The 16,984-nt window shown below is 47.9% G+C and overlaps 4 protein-coding genes across 4 annotated transcripts; 2 read left to right on the forward strand and 2 right to left on the reverse strand.

Moving 5' to 3' along the window:
• Positions 1–410: 410 nt before the first annotated feature.
• On the forward strand, positions 411–2,327 carry F5891DRAFT_982571 (uncharacterized protein; the record flags this gene model as incomplete). The annotated part of the gene is made up of 7 exons (XM_041377220.1): positions 411–473; positions 531–962; positions 1,021–1,077; positions 1,249–1,288; positions 1,375–2,086; positions 2,148–2,191; positions 2,242–2,327. The coding sequence occupies 7 exons, from the start codon at positions 411–413 to the stop codon at positions 2,325–2,327; spliced, it is 1,434 nt and encodes a 477-aa protein (XP_041223179.1).
• Positions 2,328–3,992: 1,665 nt separating this feature from the next.
• F5891DRAFT_1191808 (uncharacterized protein) lies at positions 3,993–7,505 on the reverse strand (the record flags this gene model as incomplete). The annotated part of the gene is made up of 10 exons (XM_041367511.1): positions 3,993–4,540; positions 4,596–4,637; positions 4,692–5,324; positions 5,381–5,620; positions 5,672–5,829; positions 5,881–5,945; positions 5,998–6,111; positions 6,162–6,331; positions 6,386–7,055; positions 7,134–7,505. The coding sequence occupies 10 exons, from the start codon at positions 7,503–7,505 to the stop codon at positions 3,993–3,995; spliced, it is 3,012 nt and encodes a 1,003-aa protein (XP_041223180.1).
• A 683-nt stretch (positions 7,506–8,188) lies between these two features.
• Positions 8,189–9,356, reverse strand: F5891DRAFT_1191809 (uncharacterized protein; the record flags this gene model as incomplete). Its single annotated transcript, XM_041367512.1, has 7 exons — positions 8,189–8,588; positions 8,639–8,710; positions 8,768–8,854; positions 8,907–8,927; positions 8,992–9,098; positions 9,147–9,273; positions 9,322–9,356. The coding sequence occupies 7 exons, from the start codon at positions 9,354–9,356 to the stop codon at positions 8,189–8,191; spliced, it is 849 nt and encodes a 282-aa protein (XP_041223181.1).
• A 1,564-nt stretch (positions 9,357–10,920) lies between these two features.
• F5891DRAFT_1191810 (uncharacterized protein) lies at positions 10,921–11,715 on the forward strand (the record flags this gene model as incomplete). The annotated part of the gene is made up of 1 exon (XM_041367513.1): positions 10,921–11,715. One exon carries the CDS (start codon positions 10,921–10,923, stop codon positions 11,713–11,715), a length of 795 nt encoding a protein of 264 aa, XP_041223182.1.
• Between the last annotated feature and the right edge of the window lie 5,269 nt (positions 11,716–16,984).

The raw sequence follows: 16,984 nt of genomic DNA on the forward strand, positions 1-16,984 counted from the left end.
TATGCCGGACGACATTCAGGTGATTATCGATGTGTGGCGATTGTATTGATGTGCAGCGATTGCAAGTTTGCATTGCACGTTTGCCAGCAGTCCTCGAAGATTTATAGACTTATCCATGGCAATTGCCAATACCAAGTCTGCTGGCAATTCCTCAAAAATTCATCAACTCCTTCAAACTCCGACGTGCAGTGCGTGCGCAGACTGAGAAAGCTGACTGGCCCGATATCACCTGTGAGTTACTCATCCCTATCATGCCAGACGTCCTTATTATGAATCACAGACCTCTGGATCCTCCTAGCCCAGCCAGCTCTGCGACTTACATCGAGTGTTCTTCTCCAGGTTATAAGGCTCCCATGATCCATAAAGGAAAATTCAACGAGCCACTATATTCCAGTCATTCACCCACTAGCATGTCGTCTAGATTGTCAACTGGGGTCAACCATGATATCCCTCCTGGCAACTTTTTGGCTGAGGTAGAAGTCTAAAATCATATATTGTTCACTGTGTTCTGATTAACTACTATATATTAGGCACAAGCCATCTTGAGTGATTCTAACATCCCTATGGACATAATCAAAGAGGCCATCTCAGCTCAGTTTGCTACCTGTGAGAAGCACCGCAACCTCCTAATGTCAAAGATGTGGGAGCTTGAAGAAATCAATTGGTGGAAGAGGTTTCAGAAACACACCATTGCTACCTTGCAGAGGGAGCACAGAGTTGCTCAGTCAGGGTTGAAACTATGGTTAGATTTAGCACAGAAACAGATTTCAAGAGATTCGGCCGATACCATCCAGACCTACTGCAGAGAACAGGAGGCCCTCACCGCTGTACAAACAGACCTTGTTAACTTGGAAGGACTTGCTTCTTCCCGGGGGATGGCTGATGGAGATTTGATTCAAGAAGGCATGGACGATAACGATGACGACGACGAAGATTCCGCCATGTCAGACAATGGCAGTATTGTGAGTTTAGTTTCTTTTCTTTGTAATTATAATTATTAAATGTGTTCATTATTACTAGGGAGAATATGAATATTGTGAATACGTGCGTAGTAAATTATTCAAGTTCGCGCATGTGGTGAGTCTAGCCTTTTCTTATTGGCGGGATCAATCACTGATCTGCTATCTATCTCTACTAATCAGGAAGGGTGCCTGTTTTTGTGTTAGACGTTATGTATCAAACTTTCCGGACCAGTGTTTTGTAGCCAACATACTATGACATTGTTATTACCCTTCTCGTCACGCCCAGATTGAAGTCGCGCTGATAGCCATGCCTCATGATATGGCATGTGGGTGATTATCTTTTCATCGATCGAGAAGTGTGAATTATCGAAAGGTAAGACTAATTACAACGTACTGACTATTACATCTTAAGCCCTTCCCTCCACCATGCCCTCCAAGGCTACTGCGAAAAAACGATGTCCCCCGCGAAAAAATGCAAAAGTAATAAAAAAACCAGGGCATAAATCAGACCTCAATCCTTCCCTCCAACCGGACAGCACCCAACTTGGACTTCAAGAAGAATATACCCAGCCCCCGCTTTTGTACAACGACCTCTCAATGATGGAACAATACAATGACAATGAGGGAGAGGAGGAGGAGGAGGAGGAGGAGGAGGAGGAGGAGGAGGAAGCGCGAAATGATCAGCGCGGGTCCTACCAGGAGGACCACCAACCACTTCCATACGACAATCTCCCTCAGCCCCACTATGGGGACCCTGGTGCTCCTCAGCACTACCAACCCCTTCCATATTACCCTCAGCCAGACCACGACCCCGTTCCTCAACATTATCAACCCCTTCCCTATTACCCTCCGCCACAAATGCCGTATGATTATCTGCCACCTTCCAGTCCCCCTCGTGACCCGTGCTTTGACAACAAACTTAGTGTGCCATCATCCAGCCGGCAACCTGCTCCCCCCCCCCATCACCAGACACGTATGACTATCTACCAAATGTACCAACATTTGAAGATCTCGTACCTCCTGGAATCCAGGAACTCGAGCACACTACACGCTCAAGGTTCAGAGGTCTTGATCGAATGTGAGGAGAACACCTCGAGTGCCAACGGGCTCGTTGTGCAGCCCAAGTAGGCACCAATGTTCCCGGAATCCGCACCGTATTCATATACAATCTGCGCCGCCATCCAGCAGAGAGCCAACGAGGGCAACTCATTACAACTGGCATCATCAGGGTAAGTCTTCTGAATCTGGTTTTATTTTTGTTCTTATTTTACAAATGTAGCCTACAAGCGAAGTATCTATTACAGTGCCGATTCCATCCCGATGACAACTACCAGCACCCATTACACCATCCAGCCCTCAGCCTAATGCTGATCCTGGACCCCAGCAGCACCCTTGGCAGCACTTTCAAGATGTTCCCACGTACCGTCAGACCCTATTATTATGTAGCAAATATATAGTCTAAGAGACCCCCTCCTCCAGGAGGCTTCGCCCTAGTTTTCCAAGGATGTGTGGCCATCCCTCGAGAGCATGTAACCAGAGCCTCGTCACAGAGGGTAAGCGCAACCTCCTGGTATGTTCCCTGGAGAGCCTCAACATAGCAGCCTCTCCAGATGCTCACTGCCTGCCTCCCCATGTCAGCATCTCCAGATGTCGGCAAGTGTGATAGCGGATGTGTTCTGGAGCCTCTCCGTATCTGTATGTTATCCATACTTCCATACTTCCATATTCCAGTTTGAATGTTTTATTCCATTTCTGCACCCAATCCTCCGTGATCATGATTGTCTTGAGGAGTCAAACGAGGCCTGATCACATACAAAACATTGCATTGGCTGATACTATGGTAGATACAAAGGACACGGTAGATACGTCAACGTTCGACAGCAAGCACGACAACCAAAAATGACGAAACAACTCAATATATACACGGCTGAGGGAGTCACCTGAATGCAAAAAATGAGGCCTGCGAGCCTAAGGAGTTCGTCCTCAATCCTCCTGGTCCTTGGGGTACTCATTAGGATACTCATGCCCATACCCATGCTGGTATCTGCCTTGTGGACCAAAATATGCACTGCTGGGAGGGTGCCAATAAGTATTGACATAACTGTCATATCCATTGTGAGAATTGTGGTAGGGAGCATCATGGTAATCACCATGATACTGAGGCTGAGGACCATGGGGGGGCTGGGGGGCATGAGCCATATGGGAGTCATGGTAATATTCGGGCGGCAGGTAACGAGCAAAGCCTTGTCCATAGTGCGATGGCATTGGACCCCTTGGGCGTGGACCATACATCCCTGGTCTCATGTCTGCATTGTGCGCCCATGTCATGGAGTGACTCTCGGCATTAAAGTCTCCGTCGGTAGGTGCAGCCGCCATCTCGGATTCAGTGTAGATGAGGAATCTTGACTAGATGTGAAAACACTTAAAACAAAAAGGTGCTCAACAGCAAGACCAGGATACGAGACAACGACTCGACCCAAGGGACAACCACTGAGAGAAGTTCCTCGAAATAAAGTGGAGGGAAACTCTATGAGCTAGGCGGGCGCTAACAGGCGCGAGAAGATAATGCGCGCGAAGGCGCGCGTACGCGAGGCAAAGGCACGCGTTATGCGCGCGTGAGCGGGAGGTTCGAGAATGCGCGCGCGCGAAGCGAAGGCGCGCCTTGAGCGTTAAGGGAAAGGTCCTATTGAGGAGTGAATGCCCAGATGGATGATTGACAGGAGAATCAGATCTTATAACAAGTGAGGAGGTGATCTATACACTTTCCAGTACACAAAGATAAGGGGAAAAGTAAGTACCAGAACCAAAGGAAACCCTTCTGTATTTAAGAATGGAGATGGCGCGCTTCCGAGCGCGCTCCCGAACCGAGTAACCATATCAACTCTAATTATAACTAAGTTTAAATAAACTTTCTATAAGTAGCGTGGACATTGGACCGAAGATTTTATTAGTTCAATGGATAAGATAGAAATAACGCACCAGTGAATCAGTAAGGACATGGGACGGATGGACGGACAATAGCGCGAAGACCTATGAGGAGGCGCGCGAAGCGCGCATATAGCGCGTGCATAGGTAAGGCGCGCCTAAGTGCGCGCGAGACTGGTCCTTAGGATTAGAGCTGTCGCATATAGGAATGTATGGGTAAAGACCGGATATCCGGCATTGAGACGCGCGAGTCTCTACATCGGTACGCTGCTCATGATGGGATTGTGACATCCCCATGACAGGCTCCCTGCGCCCAATGGGTTGGTCGTGAATTGTCACAGGCTGCAGGGATGGAGGTTGCATGAGAGGTGACTTAGCTGCTGGCCCAAGAGATTTCCCGCGCTGCAGGGATGGAGGTCGCACAACAGGCGACTTAGAAGCTGGTGCGAGAGATCCTGCACGCACGATGTTGTCTGGGAATAAGTCTACCGAAGCATGACGAGTTGGCGAGGGAGGCAAGGGACATGTGGGGAGGCTGTTGGTAGCATCAACATTGCTTGAGCGAGTCTCTGCTGCAGCTTTGTTGACGGCACTACCATCAGGAGCATCGACGTCATTATCCATGATGGGATCGACTGCAGTCACAGGATGCTCTAAGGATCATGTCAGTCAATGGAAATTGTAACAATGTAGTCAACAAATTCATACCTTGAGCTGACGAACCATCAAGCAGACGTTTAGCAGGTTTGGCTACAATATACATCAGTCGCCTTATAGAAGCAAATGCAAGAGGAACAAACATACCTTGTACATCTCGAATATGTTCATCACCGGAGGACTCAGCAGTCCCCGACAGTGCTCTCCTCTCAGGCACCTTGGGTTTAGGCCTCACAGGTACCTTACCTTTCGTCTTCTTTGCTGAGACTGCCTTCTCTGCAGGCGCAACAGACAGTGACCTCTTCTTGGATGCTCGCGAGGCGCCTTCGGATTTCGCCTTCCACTTCTTGGAGGAAACATCATCTTGGTAATCGGAGTCGAGAATCACTGATTCCTCCAGGTTTTCATCTAGGTCCTCTGAGCCAGACGGAGTATCACTAGACGCCAAGGAAATGACCTCCTTGTCGACCTTCTTCTGGCCCGTCGGGCGCTTAATGACTTTGAATTCTCGGGAGGGGGGAGGCTGGGGGCAGACAGGTGCAGACACGCTTGGTTCGTCATCGGACTCGTCAGCAAGAGATGTTGTGGAAGCAGGCAGTGCCAATGCTTTCTTTGATGTTTTGCCTTTGACTATGGAAGTAGCTGTGCTCTGCTTCAGGTGCAGAGCACCCAGGCGATCTGATTTGCCATTCACAAAAAGGCGACATCCTGCAGTATGAACCAAATCTGCTGCAGGAGGCGCGCCCTCCACTACTGGGCACTCAGAAGTGAGGACTTTAGCTGTATAAAAAGATCATTTGTAAGCAGGCAAAGACTGAAATTGAATAAAAACATACCTTGCTTAGCTTTGGCAATTTTTTTGATGCTCATGGTCCCCGCCTTCAAGGCTGCGATGACAATGCTGGTCTCCTTCAGAGTCAGGTTTGCGATACCTTTATTTATGGTGGTATGAAAACCACCTGGGAGGAGCACGTCCTCCGGATATCCTTTGATGATCATTGACATACGTGTGAGCTCCGATGGCAGTGTCTTCCATGGAAAAATCTTGTTGGACGTTAGTTTTCCGCTTAGTGCATCTGTCCCTCAGTGTCAGCGAACAAACGACAAATGAAATACACTCAAAATACCAATTTGACGATGCAACTCATCCTTGATCCACTTGATTCCATGCTTGGAAATGTCGAGAGATTCTGAAGGGGGGACTGAAGCCCCGCGTACGTTGGCCTTGGTCCCAATGCTGTCTTCATCAAAGGCCTCTTCGACGACACCGAGTGATGTCAGGTTACTAATGATTACATGAGAACTTCATCACCAGGAACATCGAGACAATACTTACTATACCTGGGCTTTCAAGTGACCGATGATAGTATCTTCATCAGCCCTACAGCGCGATTTCCAAAACTAAAATTAAGATAGTGATTAGGTGACATTTATGTGGCCTACAAATACTCACACCCTCAGCTCCAGGTGTCGTATGGGCTAGGCCCAGCGAGCCGTCTTGATTAACGACTTTTCCGCACACTACAAAAGCAGCCTCAAAGCCATAGCGAGCTGCTGCAGAGTCCATCTGTCTACCCTCAGTAACACAATAGTAAAACATGACGGAATTATACTCACAAGGCCAGAGATCTTTGTGCCAAATTTCTGGAACTCTTGACCCCACATGGCAACCGTCTGAGGAATACCCAGGAGCATCACTGACTGTTCATGAAGCTCGAGGATGTTTTGCCACTTGTCCAGGAATGCTGCCTTGAAGAGTTCATAGCAATTACGGGGCACAGTGGCACCTTGAATCACCGCATTAGAATGACAGAACATCGGCCACAAGATGTAAAACTCACTTGGTGTGCCATGAATCTCGGGGGCCCTCCTGCCGAGCCTCACAAGCTCGTCCTTGAGGTAGTCCTTGAAGTAACTACTGTAAGCGTTCCAATGGTTGACAGTACTGGTGGAGCGTGCATGGCTCTTGTTCCAAAGTGTGACAATCTGATGAGTGGGGATGGCTGTTTTGCTACTTAGATCTTGAATCATATGTTCGAGTTCCACGAATCCCTCTTGGAGCACAGCATTCGCTGTCTGAAATCTTCGCCCCTTCACTGCAGGGACAACATCAGATGTATCGTCCACGGGGAAGTCGAAAGCATCATCCATGGGAAAGTCGTCAGTGTAAGGATGACCCTCCCATTCTGCAGGCCCTGTGGGAGTAGGAGGTGTGATGTACGTCTGAGGCACAGCAGGTAGCAATGTCGATGAGCCGGCAATGTGGTTGTCATCTCTGCCATTTTTGAAGGAACCCAACATCATACCACTGAAGTCATATTGTTCCAGTGGTAGAAACGAGGGTTTTGTAAAGAAGTTGGGCTGTGGAGGCTGGCCACCATCTGGGCGAGCATTCTCAGATGAATTGATAAGAGGAGCCTCGTAAAACACATCTTGTATAGGAAGCTGCAAAGGCACCGAACGCTCTCGAAGAGCAGGCTGAGGAGGCACTGAACGCTCTTGAAGTGCAGGCTGAGGAGGCACCGAACACTCTCAAAGTGCAGGCTGAGGAGGCACTGAACACTCTCAAAGTGCAAGCTGAGGAGGCACTGAACGCTCTCGAAGCACAGGCTGAGGAGGGGTTGAGTATTCAGCATCAGCGAGCAATGTATCAAGTACCTGTCCATTGGAATCCGCCATAAACTCCTCGTTGAGAAGCCTGGCCTGACGCATAGAAGCTTCCTTCACTAAACCTGCATCACGGTTTGTAGCTTTGATGTGACTGTGGAGTTTTGTAGGAGTGTGCTCCACTGGTGGATCTTGATAGCGCTTTCCTCCACCAACTTGTTCTTCAACAAAGTCTTCTTCAGTGTGAGGCGCCTCAGGATGCTCGGGCTGCAGGGACTCAGGAGGGGCAGAGTATCCAGGTGGCAGGGAATCTTGAATTTTAACTGAGGTAATTTTAGCTGAGGTTTGGGTCATAGCTAGGCCGATAAGTTATGATCAAGCCAGGGGCACGAGAGGGAGAAGGAGAAAAATTCAGACTAGAATGCAGGAGGGAGAGGGAGAAAAACATACCAAATCAAAGTATTTTTTAAACAATACAATATGGTGAGGAGGTAGCGGGAGAGGAAGAGGTCAGACCAAGGGCAAGACACCGTTGAATATGCCCAGGAGAAAAGCTGTCACAAAGAGATCCGCTGTCTGAACTTTGAAGACAGAAGTTAGGAATGGAGGTCATGATCGGCGAGAACAGACTTGTTTAGCTCACATATGGTATTCCAGGAGCATCGGCAGAGCCTTCTCCAGACATCAGAGATTGAATTATCAAGCCTAGCTACGACTAAGGCTTCTGAGTGGTTCAGATTGAGTTCGATGCAGGAGGGAGAAGCAGAAAAACATACCAATGTCACAGTATTTTGTAGGGTCAGACGAAGGGCAAGACACTGTTAAATTTGCCTAGGAGAAAAGCTGTCACAAAGAGATTCGCTGTTGGAAGACAGAAGTCAGGAACTCTTAGCTCACACGTGGTAGTCCAGAGGTAGGCAGGAGCATCGTCAGAGCATCTCCAGATGTTTGAGATTGAATTCTCCATACATTTCATCCATCAGCATCAAAGTCACAGAGTTGAGATAGTTATACATATACGCAACATATGAGCCGGTTCAGTAGTCGTTGTAGTTCTGGTACAAGAACCCTTTGAGAAAATGAACTACCGCTAACTCGGCATCTCCATCGGTGAGTGCGTGACAGTAGATGTCATCTACCATGGCAATCGTGTCGCTCATGCCCCAGCAAACTTGATCTGCAGTGCGCCACTCGTCACAGACCCCGCACAATTGAAGTATATCACCTTGCCCTCGAGTAGCCCTCTCGAGGAAGTCCTCGATGCTCGACATCGCACATTTGAAAATTTCTCGATCTCCGTGTCCTCCAGGAGTGTCGGGGATAGATTTTGTGTATTCAGCGAAGACGCCCAAGGTGAATGTTCGTGGAGATCGAACATATTGCATGAAGTCATCCTTGGCGTATTTGACCATGGCAATGCAATCAGCCAATGTCTCTCTAATAAAAATATTATAAACACGTCCAAGACAATAATATTTAGGACTTACAATGATTCTGGGGGATCATCTTTGTTGGTGTAGCATCTCTCCCTCCATTTCGCGAGTATCATATCACGGCACCTGTATCTTTGTTCAGCTTGGGAGTATTGGGGGCTAACTGAAACAAATGTCACATACATGGCATAGTACTGGCAACGCTTGGCCCTCATAGCTTTGAGCTTGGCGGCCGCACTTTGGTATTCGGTCGGAGGGTCCATAGTGTAACTAACAGTGTGAAATATTGTGAAGCAACGGAGGAATATGAGCACCTACATACTTGAAAGTACAGTCGAGTGTCCTGGCGTACAATGTAAGATCCGCATGGGTTGAAGTTCTGTTGAGACCTAGGAGGATCCACACACCTGGAATTCGAAGATCCGTTACTATGTGTCTGGGCCCATAGCAAACGTGCCTCTTTGGTTGTGGGTAAGCAGGAGTATGAAGGACTCGTGTGAAGATACAGTTGAGTCTTTCAGGTCGTGTCAGTAATTGTAGGACCCACATGACTGGAACTTACAGGCTGCATATCCTGAGGATCCACACGCCTGGAATTTGAAGATCCATTACTACATGTCTGGGCCCAGTGCCTCTTTGGTTGTGGGTAAGCAGGAGTATGAAGGACCCGCATGAAGATATGGTTGGGTCTTTCAGGTCGTGTCAGTAATTGTAGGACCCACATGACTGAAACTTACAGGCTGCATATCCCGGCACCATGCCAACGAGTCATTTTGACGCATGAGAATTTGAACTTTGTGACCTTCCTCGATGATCATCAATGAGGTATCTCCATTATTACGACTTACAAACTCGGAAGCTTTCAGAACCTTCTGTCCATGAGGCTTCTCGGCGCTAACACATGACTAAAATTTACAGGCTGCATATCCTGGCACCGTTGTAGATGAGGAATCTTGACTATACATGAAAACACTTAAAACAAAAGGGGTGCTCAACAGCAAGACCGGGATACGAGACAACGACTCGACCCAAAGGACAACTACTGAGAGAAGTTCCTCGAAATAAAGTGGAGGGAAACTCTGTGAGCTAGGCGGGCGCTAATAGGCGCGAGAAGATAACGCGCGCGAAGGCGCGCGTGCGCGAGGCGAAGGCGCGCGAGATGCGCGCGTGAGCGGGAGGTCCGAGAATGCGCGCGCGCGAAGCGAAGGCGCACCTAAAGCGTTAGAGGCAAGATCTTACTGAGGAGTGAGTGCAAAGGTGGAGGATTGACAGGAGGATATGATCAGATAACAAGTGGGGAGGTGATCTATTCACTTTCCAGTCTACAAAGACAAGGGAAAAGTAAGTACCAGAACTAAAGGAAACCCTTCTGTATTTAAGAATGGAGAAGGCGCGCTTCCGAGCGCGCTCCCGAACCGAGTAACCATATCAACTCTAATTATAACTAAGTTTAAATAAACTTTCCATAAGTAGCGCGGATGTCGGACCGAAGATTTTATTAGTTCAATGGATAAGATAGAAATAACGCACCAGCGAATCAGTAAGGACATGGGACGGATGGACGGACGATAGCGCGAAGACCTATGAGGAGGCGCGCGAACGCGCGCGCGAAGCGCGCATAGCGCGTGCGTAGGTAAGGCGCGCGTAAGTGCGCGCGAGTTCGGATAAGGCGCGCGCGAGTGCGCGCGAGACTGGTCCTTAGGAGTAGAGCTGTAATGTATAGGAATGTATGGTTAAAGGCCGGATATTCGTCATTGAGACGCGCGAGTCTCTACACCGTGCCAATGAGTCATTTTGACGTGTGAGAAACTTTATGAACCTTCCTTGATGCCATCATCAGCAAGGTATAACGCGCCTTCTGGCGACTTTGAGCGGGCGCTTCCATCAATTACAAAGGTGCGCTTCTTCATATCTATTGACTCCACCCTCCACTATCGATTAAATCCTCCATTATCAATGATATACGACTTACAAACATCAAACGCTAAATCTATGCGCGATTTCGCAATCGATTACATCCTGCCCTCAAGTCGTTGTTCTTCCTTCTTCGTCGATGGACTTTGCAAAGCTCGACCACGTTCTCAACCGCATCGCATTGCAGCGTGGGTTGCCTGTGGAGGAAGTGTTACAAGAGTGGCTGGAATGGCGTGAAATCAGTGATCCTGATGATTGCAGGCAGTTGGATGGGATACCTTGCATCATGGGTGGTTTGACCGCCTTGTGTGGTAAGTTCTGTTCTTGAGGTTTTCACTGAATCACTGAAATTGTTGCAGGAAAACTTGACATGCGAGCGGGTAACTTCCCTTGGAAGACCTTACCTATCCTACTAGGCAACCATGGCTGCATCCTCCATAACTACCCCGACAACGCTCACAAAGAGCAAAGGTATCCATGACCTCACTCTTTGTGAGCGGAGCATACTTGTAGATGCTCTCAAAAATGACTTACTGACCCTCCAACACATCACTGATCATGATGCCCGCCGAAGACTCTTGTTCTCTCGTGACCCCATCATCTATGGAGAAGCTCCTAGCGCTGAATCACCCCACTCTCATGGACGACGTCAGTTCCTCGATTGTCAGATCGATCGCAGGGGTCTCCCTCGTCTCACACTGGATGAGACTTCTCCAGCGCCTCCTCGTCTTCATCACCGTCCTCGTCCTCAGCGATTCCAATCATCATCCCATTCTCCAGCACCTTCTCCAGCACCTTCTCCAGCACCTTCTCGTCCCCATCCTCGGCGATTCCAATCGTCATCCCCTGAGCCATCTCCTGGCCCTCCCCGTCCCAGGAGTCTCCCTCGTCTCACACTGGACGAGACTTCTCCAGCGCCTCCTCATCCTCGGCGATTCAAATCGTCGTCCCCTGAGCCATCTCCTGGCCCTCCCCATCCTTGTTCTCGGCAATTCCAATTGTCATCCCCTGATCCATCTCCTGGCCCTTCTCACTGTCGTCAGAAACTCCATGTATTTGTTGAGGTGCCACTCGCCCCACCCTCCTGGAAGTTGATTGCTACATGGCAACTGGAAGAGGCGAGTCGTGAAACTCCCTTGCAAACCCTACCTGCCAGTGGAGAGAAGTTGATTGCTACACGGCAACTGGAAGAGGCGAGTCGTGAAACTCCCTTGTGAACCCTACCTGCCAGTGGAGCTGGGTTAATTCCGGAGATAGCCCACCTCAGCCAGACTTCGATGACTACCGTGACAGATGGCCTTGTTGATGATGTAGAAGATTTGTAGAATAACAAATTTTGTACCTGTGGGTTAATTCCAGAGGTAGCCTACCTCAGCCAGACTTCAATGACTACGGATGGCATCATTGATGATATAGAAGATATTGGTGAAGTACCGTCTGAGGGACAACTATAGAAAATTTCAGCTGTATGTAGAGTTGACAAATTCTGTACCTGTGTCCAATTAGGACTTGGATTCGCGTCACACAATCCGCTGAGAGTTCAAACGAGGCTATGGACATTAACTCAAAGGGAAGTATTTGATGGCTTTGGTGGCACCATAGAAGACTTGTAGTGTGCCTTGTTACGATCACTAGATTCATTTACAGCGAGGCTCGTAGAGCACCCTCCCAAGAGGTCAGATAGCCAATCATATCGTGTATAAAACTCCTACTAAACTGAAAACATATCTCTGCAGCATGATATAGCCCAATGTATGGCTATGATAAGGCCCAAAGTGAAGCCGTTATCAGCCTGGTTCAGATGAGATATAAATCTTATGTGCTTTATTTGACACAGACACCTTAATTCGTACAACACCGTTATAACTGGCATTAATGCTTCATCGAGTTGTGAGTTCTTCGAGTCGTTTGTATGTGACTTTAACCTGATTTTGAATCTAGCTCGGCCTATCCTCAACTACACGATGCTCAGGAAACATAGCATCAATCGGTCAGTTGAGTGTCTTGCTCCCTGAAGAGTTTCCTCGTCCTGAAACTACATGAATGTATTGTGTTTGTCTGAGTCGCTAACTCCATCCTTCATTGATTATTGCGTAGCTAGCATACTTGAATCAATGTACTTGTAGTTCTGCGTGCATTGCTTCAACTCCACGATGCTCGGTAAGTATGCCATCAATCACTTAGTTGGGTAACCTGTTCCTTGCAGGGTTTTCTCGTCATGAAAACTACATGAATGTCTATATTTTGTTTGTCTGAGTCACTAGCTCCATCCTCCATTACTTATCTTGAAGCTAGCATACTTGAATTGATATACTGGTAGTTCTGCGCACATTCCTCAACTACATGACTTGGATCAAACTATCAATCAGTCAGTTGAGTAGCTTGCTCCCTGGAGGGTTTTCTCATTCTAACTCTCTTATCCTAAAACTACATGAGTATCTGTGTTCGTTGGTCTGAGTCGCTAACTTTATCATTCCTAATCGGGTACCATACTCAAATCAGCATAGTTCTGCGCACATTTTCAGGAGAGTTGAAGAAGTGGATGGATTGTATATCACATGGTAGGTACTCTAATTACAAGTGTGCATATATAATGTCGGAAAGCTATCATGTCCTCCTCGCACATGCCTGGTCTATGGGATCCCCGAAGGACTGCTGCAAGTGCCGCTAAGACCCAGAGACCACAGTTGTAGCTGTTTGTCTGCAGAGGATTGAGTATTAGTGGACGGGCTACCCACCCTTTAAGATCAATACTAGCTGAGCCACGCTGTTGGTGAGCTATGGATGATAATCTTGCGATAAGATTCATAATGTCCTGTTCACATTGTTAGTTCAATAATGTGTGAATCAAATTATCACTTACTTTAACATCTGTCTTCCATGGGTGTCGTTCAGCCAGGCTATCGAAGAGATGGAGTTCTTTGGATGGAATATATATGGCACAAAACACCCAGTGTCCGACTGGAGAGGGGCGATGAATAGGTAAAAGCCAGAAATCTCTCTCCCAAAACAACGTCCACGACGTATTCCGCCACAGTATGTCGTCCGACGCATTGTATCGAATATGAGGGAGATCGTGGGTAGACAGAATAGCACAAGGTCTCACATGCAAGCTCGTCAGCATCTCAGAGTATAATAGTGCCGCACAACCATTGATACACGTGTCATTAAGGCGGGAAGTGGGATGTGCCAGTAAGGACAGATCCCTTGCATCGAATACCTGGGGTGGAAAGCCATCTTGGGCTGGTCGTACCCGAGTGAGGGGAGTGTTTGATGCTGACACGATGATGTGATCCTCTGGATGGGGAACTTTGAAAGAATCTGTGCAAATATTCTATGATACCGGATGAGTACAGTTACCTATGGAGAGACGAGGACATACCTCTGGAAGCTGCCAGCTAATCGTAAATTCAGGTAATCCCATGGGTTCATCATCTTCATCATCACTAGCGATATTGTCAGGTAAAATGTCCAAGAGGACAGCTTCTTCAGCAATCTCTTCGAGTGCAGGGGCAATATGTTCGTCAGTATCATCCTCGGGGGAGTCTGCGAGCACCAATGAGGTTGGTACAAGCCTGTACATGACAGCTTGCAATGGTCCCGTTGTAGAAACAACAATACTGAGAGGAACAATTGAATGCTCCTGACTGTATCTATAAAATGTTGTAGGTCGTGCATTGCCTAGTCTGCGTTACTTGAGGAGACAAGCGCGTTCGACCCTAAAGGGAAGCGAGTGCAGCAAAGATCTAGAGGTACGCGCTGAAGCGAGGCACGAGAAAGCGCAGGTGTGCGCAAGGTACGAAGGCGCGGGAATGCGCGCGCGTATTAGCGCGAAGCGCGGGAAAGCGCGCGCGCATGTGCGGAAATGAGAAAGAGTAAGCTTAAGTGAGGATATAATGTAAGACAAGTGAAGAGAGGTGCAAAGTGCAGACAAATAGATTTCAACTATGTTCTTCTAGGTAGATAGTGGGTGGAAAGTATAGTAAGGTGGAAAGTTCAGTAAGGTAAAAAGTAGTTCGAAAAAGTCCAGTTGTACTATGTATTGCTGGCGCTTATATAGCGCGCCTAAGTGCAGTCATGTGGAGCCGAAGCGCTACCGAGTAGGTATGTAAGATATATATGGGTGAGAGTCCATGATAAAAATAAAGATGGAATAATATGCAGATGAGAGAAATAGAAATATATGCACTAGAGAACATGGTGGACAGTGGATGGATGCATCTGGATGGCTGGCGCTATAGGGCGCTCAAGCGCGGGAACGCGCGCGCGCATATACATCGCGAAGCGCGGGAAGGTTGCGCCTCATATAGAGATAGCTGCGGGTAGCGCACGGAGTGACGCTACAAGTTCGTGCTATGTACTCCTTAGTGAAAACTGCCATATTACACCATGAGAGGCATGATTCTCTACACTGTGCTCTCGGAAAGCGTAATAGCAAGATTGACCGCCATGTTAGCACTGCTGTTGAAACGAGTAGCAGATGCTAGTGGGGTAACCCATTTACTTTGTAACTGGAGAAGGTGATCCCATCATTGTTGGAGTGGGAACACGTATGTATGATCTTGTGAAATAAGTAATGATTGTCGATGTAAATGAAATTGCTTACTTGTAGGAGAGCGGATGGCAAGTTCTAGCGCAGTGAGCTCAGCTCCAAACCATTGACAAAGGTTATCTGCTTCGTGCCCAATGCGGCGCTGCTCTTCACGACACCGTTCCCGTTTAAGCAACGCTTGAATGCCATCTCTTACGTCAGTGTCTTTGATCCAACAAGGGACATCTCCAACGGATGGAGTGATCCAAACATCCTCCATCAGCATCTGATCTTTGCGAAGATCGGCGAGCTTAGTAGGGAGAGGAGTAGGAAGTGGGATGCCCCAGGATGGGTCAAAGATGCTCTCCAGATGCTCACAATAGGAGTTAAACTTGCGAATTGCTGTCATCAAGGCCGGCTGGCGCTTAGCAATAGCCTTATGTGTCTGCTGATGTAGCTTCGTACCTTGTAGAATGAGTGAATATTCTGAGGCACAAAAACAGAAGGATTATACATTACCAAGTGCCTGATTTGCACCACCAACCGCACGGTCAAGTTTGTCCCATTCAAAAAAGCTTCCTATTGCTCTCTTCTGGATATTTATTTTGAGATCGCGCACCATAAGAAGGGTTTGAACAAAATCCAAATCAACGCCCTGTAGTTCTGGAAATCTGTCGTGAACGTTGAGCGAGGAATATAATGTTTCAACTTTGCTCATCAAACGATCATGGCTGCGCTCGAGGCTCTCCAGAGCATCTAAGATTTCTTCAGTAGCCGAGCCCTTCTCTACAACGGTCCGTGTGAGTTGCAATGCCCTGTCCGATGCGTCTAAATCAGCCTGCAAAGTAAGGACAATGTCAAGCTCCTTCTTCAGTCGTGCAGGAGCATCTGTCAACGGGGATATGTTGATCTTAGTATGGAAGTGGCACCCGTGGACTTACGAGCACGAATGGACAGTTGGGACTTCTTCTGATCCACCCACTGTTCCTGAAGGTCTTGAGCTTCGATACCGCAATTATCTAAAACTTCTTGTGCCGCTGCACCCTGACCATTAACTCCACGCTTGAGCCGCCGTTTAATCCAATCGCCAAGATCTGTTCGCATCTCAAGACCAATGGCGCCTGCTTGCCAGTCTATCAACCACAGACACTTCTGGCGCTATCCATGAACTATAGTCAACAAATAATCATCAGAGTACTAGTACCGACTCACTGATGATGACCTTTGAATGCCAATTAATTTGACGAACCTTGACCATAGTCTTTCAGTTCCCTCCCCGTCTGAGAGGCCAAGACCGTTGCACATGCGAGGGTTATACTCGAGCTGACACGCCCACTCATGGCCATATGCATGCATAGCCGTGGTTGCAAATCGAAGACGTGAAGTCACTGATTTGGGGAGAATATCATACTATATAGATAGATATAAGGTTAAAATATATCTATTAAAGAAGCACTTACTTGAGATAATGACCGTGAGAGGACACACCCAACATCATACAAGGTAATGACAGTGGCTTCCTGCAGCAATAGAGTAAACAGATGCTCGATGAGTGCTACGGCGTATTTCTGTTGCTTGCCAGGTGAATCAATGTTAGCGAAGAAGAGCAGGATATGGTGACGGCATATCAGAGCCATGACGCCCGTATCATCGAAGGAATCCATCGCAGCCTTCTGCTTCTTACCATCTGCGGCCTCATACGAGTGCTCGCATTGGTCAATTGCCTCATCTGGTACTACTAAAGAAGTGCAAATCCTTGGTGCACGTTTACGCTGTGAGAGGATGTGTCGCCCAATGTTGTCCACTTGAGCCTTGGAAAGAAAATATATGGGGTCATAAAAGCGTGGGCAGTCGCCTGCAGATCATCGATGTCGATGATGGAAATTGCCATCCGTTGCAACATGTATGTCGCCACCTTCATTAAGAGGTCTACCAAAAAGGACGCCTCCAAAGCA

This window comes from Suillus fuscotomentosus (assembly GCF_016647785.1).
Source record: "Suillus fuscotomentosus strain FC203 chromosome Unknown F5891scaffold_45, whole genome shotgun sequence".
NCBI classification, from domain to species: Eukaryota; Fungi; Basidiomycota; class Agaricomycetes; order Boletales; family Suillaceae; genus Suillus; species Suillus fuscotomentosus.